The 19,230-nt window shown below is 45.2% G+C and overlaps 2 protein-coding genes across 2 annotated transcripts; one reads left to right on the top strand and one right to left on the bottom strand.

The window, feature by feature from the left end:
* Nucleotides 1-7,345: 7,345 nt before the first annotated feature.
* Nucleotides 7,346-9,146, bottom strand: LOC133342491 (fatty acid-binding protein, heart-like). Its single transcript, XM_061551645.1, has 4 exons — nt 9,071-9,146; nt 8,581-8,759; nt 8,160-8,261; nt 7,346-7,399 (listed from the first exon to the last, which is right to left on the bottom strand). Exons 1-4 carry the CDS (start codon nt 9,144-9,146, stop codon nt 7,346-7,348), a joined length of 411 nt encoding a protein of 136 aa, XP_061407629.1.
* A 1,318-nt stretch (nt 9,147-10,464) lies between these two features.
* Nucleotides 10,465-12,265, top strand: LOC133342490 (fatty acid-binding protein, heart-like). Its single transcript, XM_061551644.1, has 4 exons — nt 10,465-10,540; nt 10,852-11,030; nt 11,349-11,450; nt 12,212-12,265. The coding sequence occupies exons 1-4, from the start codon at nt 10,465-10,467 to the stop codon at nt 12,263-12,265; spliced, it is 411 nt and encodes a 136-aa protein (XP_061407628.1).
* The last annotated feature ends 6,965 nt before the right edge of the window (nt 12,266-19,230 follow it).

Raw genomic sequence — 19,230 nt, 5'->3', positions numbered from 1 at the left:
ACACAGTGTGTGCACCATTTGCCGTACACACAGCAGTCGTCAATCACGTGCGGTGCCGGTTTGTAGAAATGGGCCCGTAAGATAAAACTTTTAAATGGCATTTTCCATTGCACACTCGGATCCCCTTCGGGCCGCTACCTCTCCACAAGTCGACAGCCTCTTCAGCAGCAGCAGCAGCCTGTGTCCCTTGATAACGACTCACCGGCTTCTTCCTCCCAGTGGGCGCGTCCTCTGTTGACCTCGCCTCGGGGGCCGATGTCTCAATCGCCCGTCGATCGGCATCACACAATAGCTCTGGTTATTATATTTATGCCTCCATCGCAACCTGATTGCAACAGATCCCTCGATCGCCAGACTGCAAGGACGCCACTTTCAACGACGTTGAGTCGCAAGGCCACCAGAGGCCTTCCACCATATCCGTCCATTATTAGAAACCACAATTTAACCAAACGCGTTCAACACGATACATGGAATACAAGGCTGATGACGGTTTATTATAAAAACATAAAGCAGAGTGGAAAAAACATACGGGGTAACCTTAACTGAAAGGCTATGTGTCACTGATGTGTGAGAGGTTATTTTACAAATGAAAGGGTTTGTCTCCAATGTTAGAAAGGTCATATTGCACAGCACAGTAATGAGACATTTATAGACTTCATTATTGCGAATCCGTCGTGCCTTGTACGTCTGCTGCAATTGACCACGAACTCGCTTGACTGATTGAGGCTGGTTCCCTCACACGCGGCTGCATCAGCCCAGATTCAAAGGCAGCAGCAGCATCTCAGCAGCAGCATCTCAGCATCTCAGCAGCAGCATCTCAGCAGCAGCAGCATCTCAGTATCTCAGCAGCAGCATCTCAGCAGCAGCAGCATCTCAGCAGCAGCAGCATCTCAGCATCTCAGCAGCAGCATCTCAGCAGCAGCAGCATCTCAGCATCTCAGCAGCAGCATCTCAGCAGCAGCATCTCAGCAGCAGCATCTCAGCATCTCAGCAGCAGCATCTCAGCAGCAGCAGCATCTCAGCAGCAGCATCTCAGCAGCAGCATCTCAGAAGCATCTCAGCAGAAGCAGTAGCAGCTCAGCATCTCAGCGCTCCGACCTCTGAGCCACATGGCCACCTCCAAGGTGATTAACTCGTGAGATGAACCGAACCGTTCGTCTCGAAGCAGAGAAAATCAGTGACCCTCGCAACACCAACCTCGTTCTGACTGAGCGTTCTACACCTGCAGCGAACCACCCGCGTCAACTCTGTGCCACATTTAATATTTTCGCTTCCTCTCGACGTTCTCCACTGTCACCACCCCCTCGTTGTGCTTGCGAGAGCGGCAATGTTCCACGTGTGGTGAAGTATGTCCACATAACCCCGCAGACCGCACGCCACGAGGAGGCCGCCGTCCAGCAGTGGATTGACACAAATGCTCTACAGTATATGGAAACTATACATCGTCGACATAGCACACACATTGTTTGATTCTCTTTGTTTTAACTTTGTTCCTTTGAAGATTTGAGCTTCTGTATTGTGTGAAGATGCGCACACCGAGCGAGTCGTAGGGTCTTCCCAACACCAGCCTGCGACAGACGACAACGACACGAAGTGCGACTTACCACTAAAGCTTTGATGTGGTAGCAACTTTAGTTTACAAAGGATGTGCAAATTGGAACTAGATACCGGGAGATTGTGTAACCTAGGAAATTCTGTACTGTGCAAGATCTATGTCCAGTAACAATGCATAATGCATCCTGGTGTCGAGTTCTGCAACCTGAAACAGAGGACAGTGACGAGAACGTGCTTGTCACTATTGTATGGTATTACATTATAATACAAATAGTCAGAGGCTATACTCTGAGTGTCCTGGACCCATGAAACCTTGTTATGTTGTTATTTCAAAATATAGCCGAGAAAAAAAGACAAAGATCCCCCGTGTAGCCTTAACAGACTGTAGGGGCAAGTGCTGTTAGAGAGTACCTATGAAAGCCGGCACGGCACACGAGTGGGTGGGTGGCCAACACCACGCCCGGCCGCCTTTGTCTCTCCAGTGACGATGTTGACACATCTTACCGCTGCACCACCGCCGAGCAACGTGACCGCTGTCACGGACATCTGCTGGGTTTGTATTTACCGTAGTCCCATTGTCCATAACATCTCGGAGTCATGTGGGTGCTGTCGGGTGAAGTATGGCTCACATTACACTACTACAGTATTGACATCAGGATGATAACGCTTTTGGACACGTGACCATGTCATCTGAGACAGCTAAAAGATTTGCCATAGAAAGTGCATTAAAAGAAACAGCTTTAAAAAACATTAAAGTATGGCTTTACCCAACTTTTTATGTAATTCTGGAGTACAGTACTACAGCACGTGTCTCATTTGAATCAATTCCCGGCTGCAATTAGTTGCATTGAGAGCAGGCTTGGAATTAATGTGTATAAAGTTGTGCTTTATTATGGTGAGCTTGATATTTGTTTACATTTTCTAAACATAACATTTAAGTTTTTGTAACATTTTTGAATAATGTATTAATACTGTTTATATATATATGAAACAATTCACATTTTATATATAACAATTCACATTAAAATCTAAAAATATGTTTTCAGTCACTTTGCAGAGAAGGAAAATATTGGAGGCAAGTCGTCGTCTGCAGTGAGTCTAAGCCTACGTGCTAAACTGTAGTGAGTGTTGTTGATATTCAGAAACAAGACCCACCGTTCTTTGACATACGCAGAGGTGACCTCTAACACGGGGTGCACCCAGTGTGACTCACTGCCAGTTAGATCAGCCTTTAGCTTGGGTTTGTGGTTTCCCCTGGAGTGTTTGATGACATCAAGTACACGGGCAGGGTCTTTGAGCAGCGATGGTGGGCAAGGCTCTCCCACTGAGTGGCAACGCTGCAGGTTCTGCAGCAGAACCTCCAACTCTTTCTCCGAGTGAGCAGCAATGAGCAGATCATCAGCATGCAGGATGAGCAAGTAGGGAGCCATCCCTTGACCGCACCCGGGCATCGACCAGCCTACCATCGTACCTGTACCATACAGACATTCCTCTGGTACAGCCATGCAAAGCTTCTCAAACCAAGTGGTAACAATATTTTGGTGGAGGTGCTCATTTGTACGAGTCGCGGTTAATGTCTGCGAAGCGTTTTCAATCCGCAGAATCCGCGAATTACAAGGATTCGCGGATAATTGGAACACATTTGGATTTTTTTCTGAACAGTACTTCAATAAGAGACAAAGATCCCACTACTGGATAGCCTTCACAGACTGTTGGGGCAAGTGCTGCAAGAACTGAAAAGGCAACTCCTGTTAAAACATACTGTATACTCTACTGTACTCATAAAATAAACGATGCGCAGTGTTATAATGTACATCTACTACACTCCACTGTAACCCAGTACTTAACTCGTATATACATGAAGCTGCTTTATGAAAATACCCTAAACTTTTTTCATAAAATTTTTTACAATTGTTGGAGCAAAAACAAATGTGAATATGTTTTATTCGTGCTTAAAAAAACACTTCATGGAAATCTGCGGTTACAAACCGCAGCTCGGTTTGTGAAAAGAGTTTGTCAGAATGACTCGGCTTTTTTTTTCGAAATGCAGTCCTGTAATTAAAGAGAGGCGTCTCCGCCATCGCTCTGCAAGGACATTGGATTCCTACCCAAGAGGGGAGTGAATCATCGTGTACAGGCTAACCTTAAAGGTTATGCCACTCATGTGGGGACTCATGCATAATAGTCAGACATTTGCAAAAGTCGTATAATTTGACATCTATAGAAAATGTTAAGTGCACCAATAGGTTACTGGGAGTGTTTCCAGCTGTCCGGCTTTGACCCAAACAGTCCGTTAATTGGCATCTGTGTTTGGGCGGCAGGAATTGTGTACTTCTTTTCCCACCGTCCGTAGCCAATCGTGCTAATCGGAGGTGCAGGGGAAGGACAACAAACTAAACACAAAAATCAGTTCTAAAGAAATTCGTTTTCAATCTAGATGATGACTTCAAAGTGAAAAGCTCCAGTGGCTTCCTAATATCGGAAGGAAGAACGTTCCAGACGGCCGCAGGAGCCCATACTGTAATGCACAGTTTTGATATACTACTAGCAGAAGTACCCGGCGTTGCCCGGGTGAAAAATATATTTCTTAATAACCTTACATATATACACAGATGGGCTGCTACCCCTGCCCCCCCCCCCAGCCACGATCTCCTCGGCCGCTGTGCAGTAGTATGTACGGCCTATAGTGTGGTGGGGTGTCGAGGCCTAGTACCGTGCAGAGCCTCCGGCCTCGCCTAAATTGTCCACCCGGCTGAGGCTGGGTACCAGGGCCGTTACCCCCCCCCCCCCACCCCCGCACTACAATAATACTGTGTAATCGCTATAATTTTATTATCTACCGACCCTATAATAGTAATTGCACACATTGGGGTGGCGGAGGAGTGAAGAGGACGTGAAACTTTGATGAATTTACCTCAGAGTCGCGTGGTGGGTGTCGAGGCCTAGTACCGTGCAGAGCCTCCGGCCTCGCCTAAATTGCCCACCCGGCTGAGGCTGGGTACGGGTGCCGTTCCCCCTCCCCCCGCGCTACAATAATATTGTCTAATCGCTATAATTTTATAATATACCGACCCTATAATAGTAATTGCACACATTGTGGTGGGGGGGGGGGGAGTGAAGAGGACGTGAAACTTTGATGAATTTACCTCAGAGTCGCGTGTTAATGCGTGCGCCTATTTTTAAGGGGAATTAAAAATGGCGTCCACCCCGCGGCGAATGCGTCGCTACCCGTTGCCAGGGACAACCGCCGGACCAATCGTGTCTCGCAAATCCCTGACATTTCGTCCAATGAAACTGCGTATGGTCCGATACACAGACACACACACAGACAGACAGATAGACAGACAGATTTGCGATTTTATATATATAGATAAGTTGACTAAGAAGTATATTTGGGTTTTGTCTGTGGACAAGAAGGCAACTCTAAATCTTGACTTAAAGCTTTCGTGACCGCAGGAATTCATATTTTTTGGGTCTTTCGGTAAAGTCACGTAGTTAGGTTAAAAGAAAATAACAATTTCAACCGAGAAGATGGGTACAAACTGAGCAATCATTGGAACGACGTTATTAACCAGTTTGAATCATAACTGGCTGTGATGTTTCCAACCTACCTTCCGATGTTAGTTGTTATTTTCGGCTCTCTGATTTTACATTAACAGGTAGAAATGTCTCACACCAACACAGCCACTTGTGGCTCTGCGACCTTACATGAACATGCTAATCTCTCACAGTAACATGCTAATCTCTCACATTAACATGCTCATCTCTCACATGAACATGCTCATCTCTCATATTAACATGCTCATCTCTCACATTAACATGCTAATCTCTCACATTAACATGCTCATCTCTCACATGAACATGCTCATCTCTCACATTAACATGCTCATCTCTCACATTAACATGCTAATCTCTCACATTAACATGCTCATCTCTCACATTAACATGCTCATCTCTCACATTAACATTAGTAGCCCCGCTCACTTCGTGTATGACCCTTGGGCTGCACCCATTTTAAACCTTTAAACCGTTTGCCTCAGCAGCTTTCCTCTTTACTCCTCCTGATGACGATCGCTTGTGTTGTGATCGAAACGTCGTAGTTTTTGGTTATTTTTTTTATTTTCTTTCAACCTAACTACGTGACTTTACCGAAAGACCCAAAGAATGAGGCAACTCTAGTTACTGGACAAACATGAAGCATAATTATCTTGAAATGTGGGGAAATGTTTGTAGTTCAGAAGCGAATGTACGTGAGGTTAAGAATACAGTTTGCTTCGTCTGCCCAGACAGACACGGGTCTGGCTACCAAGGGGAAGGGAATACCTCGGGCCAGATGGTGGGGTGTGCTGTGAGTGTAGATCTGTGAGTCGCTGTGTATGCTTGTGGATGTCTGTGTGATTCTGTGGGTCCCTGTGATCGCAGTCTAAGAGCTGATGGTGGGACGTGGGATACGTTCAGGGCTGATCTTTCGGCAGCAGTGACGGGCCGTAGTGGCTTTTGCCGTGGAAGACATCCAGTCAACATGCACCACGACAGGACAGAGAAGTTCACTTTGCCGCATGCTTCTCTCGCCGTCCACTCGTTGAAGACGTCGGTAGATGGTTTAATCATCAACGTTCAAGCGACATGGTTACGTGCGAGCATCGGGCTGGCAATTAAGTGTGAGCGTGTCTAACAAAACATCACGCTATAAAATAGTATACACACACATTAGAAATGTAGAGCGACCTTGAGTACAATAACAGGGTGGAAATCATGTCGAATCGGTTAAAGAGGGCGGGAGTGATCATTTGGGACCCAGGAACGCAGCCCTATTATCCCCATAAGTTCCACTATTTGTCCAAATCAATATTGCCCAACAGGGAATTTTCTAGGAACGTAACCCCCGCTCTCGGCGAGGTGTGCCTGTATCTTGCAGTTGATACGTGCCCGTGCATTTGAAATAGTCTTTACATGTATGTTGAGAAATGTACGTTATATGGATGACCAAATGTAAGTATATGGTGTGAACATTTTAATAGCTATCTGGTTTTCAAGAGGAGACACACAACATCGTTTTGATATGTAGAGCATATTTATTTGAGGAGAAGGAAGGGCAACTTGGTAACATACAGGACCCACGCAAGCATCATTGGACAATTGCACATCTTAGACGACCACACAGTGAGACATTCCACAATCATCCTAATAGGTGTTATATTATGGTATGTCTATATTTACTTTTATTATGCTTGTTCGCCCAGGAAAACCTCGTTTTTCGCAGGAGGGTCAAGTTTGCTGTGCGTGATACAACTTGAGTAATTTTCAGTAAATATTTTCAACATTCGGATGTTTGACTGAAACCAATTACGTTGTATGTTTTATTATTGGGAGGAAACCAGAGAACCCGGAGAAACCCCATGCAGAACAGAGGGGGAACACACAAACTCCACACAGACAGGCACCCAAGGCATAAAACAAACGCAACGACGTCTTGCTGTGAGGCACAAATGTTACAACGGCGCTTCTCTGCCGCCTGTCGGCTGGAAGAAATGTGGCATATGCCGGGTATAATCCAAGGGGGTGTCTGCAGGTTTCTGAATTTCAGTCGTAATTCAGAATGAATACACCCAAGTAAAAGAATGCCCAAGGAATGATTACCCATGTTTTTAAAGTGTCTCAAATCACTGTCTGAAATTGTGGAAATGCCAATACCAAAGCAACACGCTAAATGATTGATACGCTAATTAGTTATCCAAAAGGCATGCGGTGACCCATCAGAGGTCAAACAGTCTTCGGTCAGATCTTGAACTTAACGGATCTTTTGAAATGAGCGCTTCATCACCACGTTTCCGATGGTGTAAGTCTGAAACAACACGCGTACCATGGTTAGAGAAATGTGTACGTGGCATTGTAAACATTGTAGCAGACTCCTCTGAGGTGGTACGGTGAAGTACGGGAATAACTCCCATGGCTGATATGGTATGGCAAGGATTTCATCCAGCAGTGGATTGACAAAGGACAAATTATTAGTATAAATATAGAATTACAATCTAATGCTGTCATGATATATTCATTGGGATGCCATGATTCCAAATAAAAAAATGATTCTTGCATTCATGGCATGCGTGAATTTTTCACGTAAAATTAGTTATTTTGTATTTGGATGTGGCACATGAATTGTGATATATGATTAATAAGTAACATGTGACATATGATCCATATGTGATGATGAGTTTATAACAACGCTACAGCTCCATGTGCCCTACACGCACCGTAACAGCCAAACAATAATTAATGGTGTGATTGGAAGCGTAGCCCGGTTAAAAAATCCTCTCTATGCTGACGGGGAGAATCAGGAATCTGAATTTGGGCTGTTCAGCGATAATCCGTAAATTCATGATCGGTTTCACATCAAAGTCAGGAATTTATAGTTGCACACCGATTGACAAGGGCAATCATTCAAGCCACACGGCGGATTAAAGGTAACTCGTCTATCTAATGTCTTGGAAAAGTGTGGAGAGGGAACATTTCAAATCACGTCCCACCCTTCTCCCATGCAAGGTGCGTGATGCAGTGACTGAACCGGACACTGCGCCCAGGGCTCTGTGCTTGGGGTCACTCACCGCGTAGAGCTTCCCATCCCGGACCTCGCGGACGATGGTGTTCACGGCGTCTCCCCACTTCTGCACGTGCAGCAGCTTTCCTCCGTCAACTGACACGATGCTCTACGATGCACAACAAACACATTCGTCATCTCCACTCGCGAACCTGAACTCGTAGTGAACATTTCCCTGATGGGATCAAATCCCTCCAGAGAGCAAGAATTATTCCCTTCATAGACATAATTGGGGCGAAGTGATGGTTAATTTATCACCACAGAGGGATGAATGACTGAGCAGAGTTATCGGCTTGCTTGAACTGCCAGATGTTTAGAGGCAAGAACCCTCTCTGTTGGATATGGGTCCTAGTTCGATGCAGAATTATATAATACACAACCAAAAACAATGTTGCGTAGAATATTTGTAACAAAAAGGTCCCTCCCACCTTTACTTTCCTGTTGTCCAACGTGACTTCTTCATTTTCCGCATTCAGCTTGCCGGTGAAAGCCGTCGAATGTATGTTGGTAGTGCTCTCGATGGTCACGTGCTCCCCATCGATGCTGATGATCTGGATGTACTTGTTTGATGGACCGAGGACACTTTTGAATGCGTCAAAGTTATTGCCTTTCAAAGAAGAAAACAGTCAGACAGCCATGAGTTTAATGAGCATTGACCATCGGCGAGGTCAATTCTACGTCCCCAGCTTGCCGTCACCCCACCCTCTCACACCCTGCCCAGCACTCTTTGTTGAGGCGCACGTTCAATCCCACTCAGTGCACACTTTAAACAGATTAAAACACAAGTCAAATTGCATACATCGTATTGGTGTAACAAACCGCAGGCCGCTGAGACTCTAGCATGTGACAGATGGCCATGTGCTCCGTGTGCGCACACAACGAGCCCTGCACGTGACACTGAGAGCCGCGCATTCTCACCGATGGCCTGGACGTACGGCAGGAGGTTCTCGCTCCCCTGGAGGTCCCAGGTCCCGTTGAGAGCCTTGACTGCCATTGCGATGTCAGCTGAGGGTTGAGACGAAGGAGTTGGACTGCACTCTGCCACAGATGGACTGCACGGGACCAAGTCACCACCTTTTAAAGGAGACGAAACTTATGTAACCATCTCCATATCCCTCTGGGTGTCAACAATCACACAGTTGATGACACGTGTCATATCTTGCCTTTTTTTGGTGGTTTAGTAGGTGTGAGCCAAGTTGTAGTGATGTATTGATTACAATTCTGTGATTTAAAAGGTTTATTGCCAGCGGGAGAATGCTGAATTATTTAGATGTTCTTTTTTTTGGAATAGCTGATCACCCAAGAACCGAATCTTATATAAGCGAGGGATCCCTGTGCAATGGAAAATACTCAAAGTTTATATGACCAGCGAAATGAGGGGGATCCTTCACGTACACCAATAGTGGTGCATCTCAAATAACTCACCAATCGTGGTGCATCTCAAGTAGCAGGATCAATAGTGGTGCATCTCAAGTAGCAGATCAATAGTGGTGCATCTCAAGCAGCAGATCATTAGTGGTGCATCTCAAGTAGCAGATCAATAGTGGTGCATCTCAAGTAGCAGATCAATAGTGGTGCATCTCAAGTAGCAGATCAATAGTGGTGCATCTCAAGTAGCAGATCAATAGTGGTGCATCTCAAGTAGCAGATCTGCTACTTGAGATGCACCACTATTGATCTGCTACTTGAGATGCACCACTATTGATCTGCTACTTGAGATGCACCACTATTGATCTGCTACTTGAGATGCACCACTATTGATCTGCTACTTGATCAATAGTGGTGCATCTCAAGTAGCAGATCAATAGTTGTGCATCTCAAGTAGCAGATCTGCTACTTGAGATGCACCACTATTGATCTGCTACTTGAGATGCACCACTATTGATCTGCTACTTGAGATGCACCACTATTGATGTACGTAAAGGATCTCCCTCATTTCGCTGGTCATATAAACTTTGAGTATTTTCCATTGCACAGGGATCCCTCGCTTATATAAGATTCGGTTCTTGGGTGATCAGCTATTCCACAAAAACATATTTTCAAAATAATCCCGCGATCACCCGCTGGCGTTCAAAGTTTTAAATCACAGAATATTAATCAACACCTCACTGCAACTTGGCTGACGCCTACTAAACCACCACAAAGAGGCATGGCATGACACATGTCACTGTGTGATTGTTGACACCCAGAGGGATATGGAGATGGTTACACAAGTTTCGTCTCCTTTAAAAGGTGGTGACTTGGTCCCGTGCAGTCCATCTGTGGCAGAGTGCAGTCCAACTCCTTCGTCTCAACCCTCAGCTGACATCGCAATGGCAGTCAAGGCTCTCAACGGGACCTGGGACCTCCAGGGGAGCGAGAACCTCCTGCCGTACGTCCAGGCCATCGGTGAGAATGCGCGGCTCTCAGTGTCACGTGCAGGGCTCGTTGTGTGCGCACACGGAGCACATGGCCCTCTGTCACATGCTAGAGTCTCAGCGGCCTGCGGTTTGTTACACCAATACGATGTATGCAATTTGACTTGTGTTTTAATCTGTTTAAAGTGTGCACTGAGTGGGATTGAACGTGCGCCTCAACAAAGAGTGCTGGGCAGGGTGTGAGAGGGTGGGGTGACGGCAAGCTGGGGACGTAGAATTGACCTCGCCGATGGTCAATGCTCATTAAACTCATGGCTGTCTGACTGTTTTCTTCTTTGAAAGGCAATAACTTTGACGCAGTCAAAAGTGTCCTCGGTCCATCAAACAAGTACATCCAGACCATCAGCATCGATGGGGAGCACGTGACCATCGAGAGCACTACCAACATACATTCGACGGCTTTCACCGGCAAGCTGAATGCGGAAAATGAAGAAGTCACGTTGGACAACAGGAAAGTAAAGGTGGGAGGGACCTTTTTGTTACAAATATTCTACGCAACATTGTTTTGGTTGTGTATTATATAATTCTGCATCGAACTAGGACCCATATCCAACAGAGAGGGTTCTTGCCTCTAAACATCTGGCAGTTCAAGCAAGCCGATAACTCTGCTCAGTCATTCATCCCTCTGTGGTGATAAATTAACCATCACTTCGCCCCAATTATGTCTATGAAGGGAATAATTCTTGCTCTCTGGAGGGATTTGATCCCATCAGGGAAATGTTCACTACGAGTTCAGGTTCGCGAGTGGAGATGACGAATGTGTTTGTTGTGCATCGTAGAGCATCGTGTCAGTTGACGGAGGAAAGCTGCTGCACGTGCAGAAGTGGGGAGACGCCGTGAACAGCATCGTCCGCGAGGTCCGGGATGGGAAGCTCTACGCGGTGAGTGACCCCAAGCACAGAGCCCTGGGCGCAGTGTCCGGTTCAGTCACTGCATCACGCACCTTGCATGGGAGAAGGGTGGGACGTGATTTGAAATGTTCCCTCTCCACACTTTTCCAAGACATTAGATAGACGAGTTACCTTTAATCCGCCGTGTGGCTTGAATGATTGCCCTTGTCAATCGGTGTGCAACTATAAATTCCTGACTTTGATGTGAAACCGATCATGAATTTACGGATTATCGCTGAACAGCCAAAATTCAGATTACTGATTCTCCCCGTCAGCATAGAGATGATTTTTTTAACCGGGCTACGCTTCCAATCACACCATTAATTATTGTTTGACTGTTACGGTGCGTGTAGGGCACATGGAGCTGTAGCGTTGTCATAAACTAATCATCACATATGGATCATATGTCACATGTTACTTATTAATCATATATCACAATTCATGTGCCACATCCAAATGCAAAATAACAAATTTTAAGTGAAAAATTCACGCATGCCATGAATGCAAGAATCATTTTTTTATTCGGAATCATGGCATCCCAATGAATATATCATGACAGCATTAGATTGTAATTCTATATTTATACTAATAATTTGTCCTTTGTCAATCCACTGCTGGATGAAATCCTTGCCATACCATATCAGCCATGGGAGTTATTCCCGTACTTCACCGTACCACCTCAGAGGAGTCTGCTACAATGTTTACAATGCCACGTACACATTTCTCTAACCATGGTACGCGTGTTGTTTCAGACTTACACCATCGGAAACGTGGTGATGAAGCGCTCATTTCAAAAGATCCGTTAAGTTCAAGATCTGACCGAAGACTGTTCGGCCTCTGATGGGTTACCGCATGCCTTTTGGATAACGAATTAGCTTATCAATAATTTAGCTTGTTGCTTTGGTACGTGCATTTCCACAATTTCTGGCAGTGATTTGAGACACTTTAAAAACGTGGGTAATCATTCCTTGGGCATTAATTTTACTTGAGTGTATTGAGTCTGAATTATTGCTACAATTCAGATGCCTTGAGCCGCTCCCTCACGCCACGCCCTGCACATTCCACCTTCCTTCTCAGCCATCAGGCGGCAGGATGGCACAGGAGGAACATTTGTGCCTCAGCAAGACGTCTTTGAGTTTTATTTCCCACTTGGGTGCCGTTCTGTGCGGGGTTTGTGTGTTCTCCCCTTGTTCTGCACGAGTTTCCTTCACGTTATCCGTTTTCCTCCCACACACAATGTAACAGACATCCCCCACTGCTGAAAATGTCTCTCTGCCATGAGTCGGACTTACCTAGAAAATGACAGCCCTCTCATGGGGATGATTTCTTATTGTGTGCTTGCCTAAATTGTGGAATTGTCCGATATTGCCTGCTTCGGTATTTGTTACCAATATCTGCTTTTAAGCAATTAAATATTCTCTACATATCAAAACGGTGGTTTGTGTCTCCTGTTTAAAATCGGTTCGCATAAATGTTGCACTTCCACGTACGGTACATTTTCTCCAACGGCCATGTAAAGAATACAGTATTTCAAATGTACAAGCACATGTCAACTGCAATATACTAAACTGCAATATACTACCACAGTCAAAACCCATCAAGCTTCGCTCGGGTTGCCACCTGTATGTGTTTAACTGGGAGTTTGTATCAGTGTGTCTGTCCCGAGATCTGGTGGTATTGTGTTGAACACTCATATTTTACTACCGCACAGTCTTGATAGACAAGGAGAGGGAGGCAAATACAGACAGGAAGAGAGAAACAAGGAGAGAGGAACACAGACAAGGCAAAGAAAGGCATGCAAAGGGTTGACTAACAAGCTCCTACCAAATAACAATTAAAACAAAATATACCAATATTGACCAGTGATGATGAAATAATAATGCCTTTACTCCTGCATACTCTAATCTAAACACCACACAATCAAGACTTTGACGTTTCAGTTCAAAGTTGCAGGAAAATACAATTTCCAAGATTAACTTATCATCCAGGCAACATTTTTTTTTTTGCCAAACCATCAAACAACGGTGGTCACCGCATCGCACGGCGCTTTTCTGCAGCCGTCTGAAACGCTCTTCGTTCCAATATTAGGAAGCGGAGCCTGACCTCGATCTTCTTTTGGTGAGTTCTCACCAGGCGAAACAAATCTATTTGTTTTTAAATATAATCGTGACTACGAACGGGATAATCGAATCGCGGGTGTTGGGGTCTGGTTGTGGCTGAGAGCGTTCCCCTTGGCTGAGCGGCCAGCGCTGCTGCGGGTTCTCACTCGGAGGCGCCGTGCATGTTACCGTCCAGTAAAGTCCTCGTTTAAGAAAAACTCGTTAAACAAAAACTAGTTCCTTGCAAACAATGTAACGATAGAGTTTGGCGAGATACGACGTGGAGATACGACGTGGGCACACGCCACGAGATGGCGGGACAAATAATTGAGCATACTGCCAGGGAGAGGGATGAAGAATGCATTTATTAACAAAATAATTAGGGTTGGCTGACACAACGTTTTCGGTCAATTTGACTTGAAACGTATGAAATGCTGTTTGAGTGTCTGCAGACTGAATGAAGAGTATTTGCTTTTAGTCAACCGATGCAGCAGGTGAGCAGGCCCGGCAACGTTTTGCACAAACCTTCGGTAATAATAGAGGGGTTTTTTTGGGGTTAGATTCAGTAAATATATAAATGTGTCGTTAAACCCGTCACCCGACACAGCCAACTAGTAAGGGTTGTCACGTAAACAGAACATGGTTTTCGCATTCAAATAACACGAGCATTGAAACTGCCAAAGTAATTAAAACAAAATACCGTATATTTCGGGAGTAACTGATAAACTCGCCAGATGTTTGGAAAAACAAAACATCCTAGTCAGATTTGGCACGGTACATGAAATAGAGAAATTAATATCTGGTACGAAAGATGTGTTACCGAAGCTATCACACAGAAGGCGTATACAGGATTACTGCACTTGAAGCAAATGCTATGTTGGGCAAACAGGACGAATGATCAGTACGAGACTAAAAGAACATCAAATAAATATTAAATACTCCCAAATACAACTGTCAGCAGTAGCAGAACACGTGTGCCAACAAGGACACTCAATTGATTTTGATAATGTTGAAGTTCTGTGCAAAACTAGCTACGACTGGCCAAGACTAATTAGAGAATCTATCGAAATTTTAAGAAATAAAAAATATTTTAACAGTTCGGATAGCTACCGAGTGCTCCGTGGAAGCGAGTCATCAAATAATACATTATTTAAATGCATGCCTATAAAGGGCACCATACTTCAATAGGGATTAACGTTGGTACGGCTATTTTAATACACACAATAGACAGGAAGGACAAGATCAAATGGCTCACATAATGCACATGCATAATGTACATTGATTCATTAACCCCCCCCCCCCCCCCCCATTTTGTGCAAGAGCGCAGAAGTGTGGTCACCACATCTACGCCTCTATATGAGGAACGAAACAGTTAGACTTGTCCACAAATCTGTCTGTCGCCTGATGAAGCTAGTTGTCATTACTGGCGAAACGTCGTACTCAGATTGTAAATGTTGTGGCTTGGCTCTCCAACACACCGGTGTGCTGTACTCGTGACGAATTGGCCACGTTCTGTTTACGTGACAACCCTTACTAATTGGCTGTGTCGGGTGGTGGCGGGTTTATCGACACATTTATATATTTACACGATCTCACCCTAAAAAAACCTCTATTATGGATGATATTGGTCGCGAAAGCCCACGGGTTAAACAAACCTCCGATAAAATGTTACCAGACCTTTGAACTGGTGGATGAGTAATATTTAAAGGTACGGGCTAACTCTCAATACATGCAATATTGTTATGGTGGGTGAGTAGCTACTCCAGAATGACAACATGTCCCAGGTAACGCACCACAGTTTGGAAGAAAACACATTTGGAAGGTTTCAATTTAGAATTGTCCTCACGCTACCTCAAAACACACTTCCTTCAGTCCGGACAAATGCTCGTTAAAATGTTTCCCAAAAAATCATCATGTTGTCGATGTAAATAAGGAAAGTCTGGCATTGTAGGCATGATAAGACAATTTACATCAATGTTTGGAAGGTATCTGGTGAATTTTGTCCGGCCCATCAGGAGTACATTATGTTCGAATTTCCCGAAGGCAAAAAAGTGTGCAAAAGTACACTGCCACTGACAAAGGATCAATGGATTCCTGGATACCTGGCAATAAATACGCATCAGCAACAGCCATCTTATTAAAGTGTCAACAATTGACGCAAACCCTCCACGAGCCATCCTTTTCTCATCACAAATGCAGACACACCCGCTCCATGGGCTATTAGAAGGAGATTCTACCAATCGGCATCTCGCATTTTCTGGATGCATTGACGGACCTTTTCCGGAGCACATGTAGTCACAAATGTCAAGTATTACATGTGTAAGTGTGGGTGCCGAACCAGAGATCTCCCCAAATCGTTGGGGAGGTTTTTACTGAAAGCATCTAGAAAACCATCCAACAGAGCATGGAAGCTCTCATAGTTGAGGCATGGACGACCGCGCCTTGTAAGGCCAATTGTTTAAGTTAGACTCGCGTTCTCAGGCTGCATCTCCACAGCAAAAATCGATCGCTCGCGTGCGTTCATCAGGCAATATACGTGCATTGAGCAATCAATACATGAGATTCTAACGTGATGATGTAAGCCCCGGAGTTGAACACTGGCAACACACGGGCTGATCAAAGCGTGCAATAGTACCCTCAGCCCATAAGTCATGATGAGATTAAACAAAATCATCAAAAGGCTCTCCTGGACAATTATTTTACTGACTTCCATAAATTCTGTGCCAAGTTTTATGCTTTTATCAAAGAAAAAATTCGTCGATATTTCACAAGTCTGCTGTACCACGAATCGGTGAGAAAAGCAAACAAACTGTAGCTTTCTATGTAACCACAATATGTCTGGTTAGCAATAACACGAAACGTGATAGTCAATCAATCATAATGCACCTTGATAGCACTGGTGGAAGGTGGGAATGATGGCCGTGAGCCAAGCCACGAACCAAAGGGACTTGTGCATCACGAACACCTTTGCCACCCTTCGTGAGTGCCACGGCGCGGCAAATTAAACAGCGCCAACCTCCAGGCTGCTATTCTGACTGATCGGGCGAAGTGTTACAAAAGTCGAGTATACATCAAATTTGTTTTGCTTGGAGCTAGTACTTGAATAAAAATGAAGTGCAATTATCTGTTCACAGCCTGCCTCAACAGCCCACTCTCCGGCGGTTATTGCAAGGGAGTAAGCAGCAGTGATGGCAACATTTTTGATCTATGGACTTGTGATTTGGCCGTCTTTGTAGATTTCATTCTATCACCATTGTTTATATATATAAGTAGACGGCTTGAAGGATAGTCAAAATAATACATTTAATAGAAAATGTAATGTTTAACACGTCGGCTTTCGCGACCAATATCATCCATAATACAGGTTTTTTTTGTGTTAAATTGCGTAAATATAGAAATGTGTCGTTAAACTCGCCACCACCCGACACAGCCAATTAGTAAGGTTTGTCACGTAAACAGAACGTGGCCAATTCGTTACTAATACAGCACACCGGTGTGTTGGCGAACAAAGAAACACCATTTACAATCTGAGTACGACGTTTCGCCAGTCATTACACAAAGCTTCCAGTCGTCGTGGAGTGCCACTCTTCTTCAAGGTGGCGAGATGCCAACCACCTCGCCTGCTATAGACGAGGTTCCATCCCGACCCTGACTCCTGTACGTTTGGACTTGGCATGCCGTTCTCCCCGTGGTCGCATGGTTTTCTCCGGGTCCTCCGGGTTTCCACATTTAAAAACGTGCGCTTCGAGTATTTGACTGCTGTACATATCCAAGTGATAAGCCACTTTACCGAGCTACCATTTGTGGCCAGGCCGATTCTGATAAAGATCTGCATAGCTCAGTGGGCCTTACCCAATACATTATACAAAACGTTGACTTAAAGCTCTCGTGACTGCAGGAATTCACACTCGTTGGGTCTTTCGGTAAAGTCACGTAGGTAGAAAAAAATAATAATAATAGAAAAATCACGACGTTTCGATCGCAACACAAGCAATCGTCCCTAACCTGAAGACGAGTGTCTGTGTTGCGATCGAAACGTCGTGATCTATTATTTTTCTATCTACGCGACTTTACCGAAAGACCCAACGAGATTATACAAAACGTGTTTAAGATGCTCTGCCTGATAGCTGCTAAGGTGCCTGGCTCTGTGTGGATGTCTCATAAGAGTAGTTTTTTAATTGGCATATGAAGGGTTACCTGATAATTGAGAAAGAGACAACCATACTCTTTGGTTCTTTTGGTAAAGTCACGTAGGTATAACATAAAATAAATCACGACGTTTCGGGCGCAACACAAGCGTCTGTCATCAGGTGGGACGCTTGTGTTACGCCCGAAACGTCGTGGTTTATTTTATTTTCTACCTACGTGACTTTACCGAAATAACCAAAGAGTATTGATTCCTGCAGTCACGAAAGCTTCAAATCAAGAGACAAGAGTAAAAATGTATGACAAAATAAACTAAATTGTATTACAAATTTTAATTATGAGATGTTGATGGCATATTGCCAATAGTTCACAAAGCACTCCTATAATGTATTTGATAAATAATGATTGCTTTAAAACTTTCTATTTAGCGCTGTAATAATTCCGAAAATGAGTAAGGAAGTGAAATATGAAAATACTAGCTTGTACTACCCGGGACTTGGATCCACCACGCCTGGCCGTGGCGATGTTCACACACCACACACTCGTTTGAGGCTGAGTCGACCTAGGGGAGGCCCAGGACCGGTTGAAATAATCGTCACCGGTGGTGGCCCTGAGCGGGAATCGAACTCGGGTCGCCGGGTTCATAGCGCAGCGCGCTAACCACTACACCACCGCTCCCCACTCACACAGCGCGCTAACCACTACCCCACCGCTCCCCACTCACACACACAGCGCGCTAACCACTACACCCACCGCTCCCCCCACACACACAGACAGCGCGCTAACCACTACACCACCGCTCCCCACTCACACACACACAGCGCGCTAACCACTACACCACCGCTCCCCACTCACACACACAGCGCGCTAACCACTACACCACCGCTCCCCACTCACACAGCGCGCTAACCACTACCCCACCGCTCCCCACTCACACACACAGCGCGCTAACCACTACACCCACCGCTCCCCCCACACACACAGACAGCGCGCTAACCACTACACCACCGCTCCCCACTCACACACACACAGCGCGCTAACCACTACACCACCGCTCCCCACTCACACACACAGCGCGCTAACCACTACACCCACCGCTCCCCCCACACACACAGACAGCGCGCTAACCACTACCCCACCGCTCCCCACTCACACACACAGCGCGCTACCCGCTACACTACAATGCGTTACACTTCCACATGGGCGGGTCACGTGACAGATGTGACGTCACAGCTCACTTGCTGTGCAAAAAAATCTCTGCATTATTGAGCTCCCCCCCCAAAACAACCAAACGTGTATTTGTATAATGTGTGCATGGTGTACAGTCTGGAAAGTACCCACATGGCAAATTTCCAGTTTGTTGCATGTCGGGAAGTATGCTAAACATTTTGAACAGACACACATATTCACAACTTTGCCTTTTATATATATGGAGATTAACGATAACGACGATGTAGCGAAGTTGTATTATAATGACAAGGACGATACAGTATATTCATGTATCGTACTGTACATATTGCGATTCC

The sequence above is a fragment of the Lethenteron reissneri genome, chromosome 15 (assembly GCF_015708825.2).
Source record: "Lethenteron reissneri isolate LAM-NWPU_2019-01 chromosome 15, ASM1570882v1, whole genome shotgun sequence".
Taxonomy (NCBI): domain Eukaryota; kingdom Metazoa; phylum Chordata; class Hyperoartia; order Petromyzontiformes; family Petromyzontidae; genus Lethenteron; species Lethenteron reissneri.
This window is presented reverse-complemented; position numbering and strand designations above follow the sequence as displayed.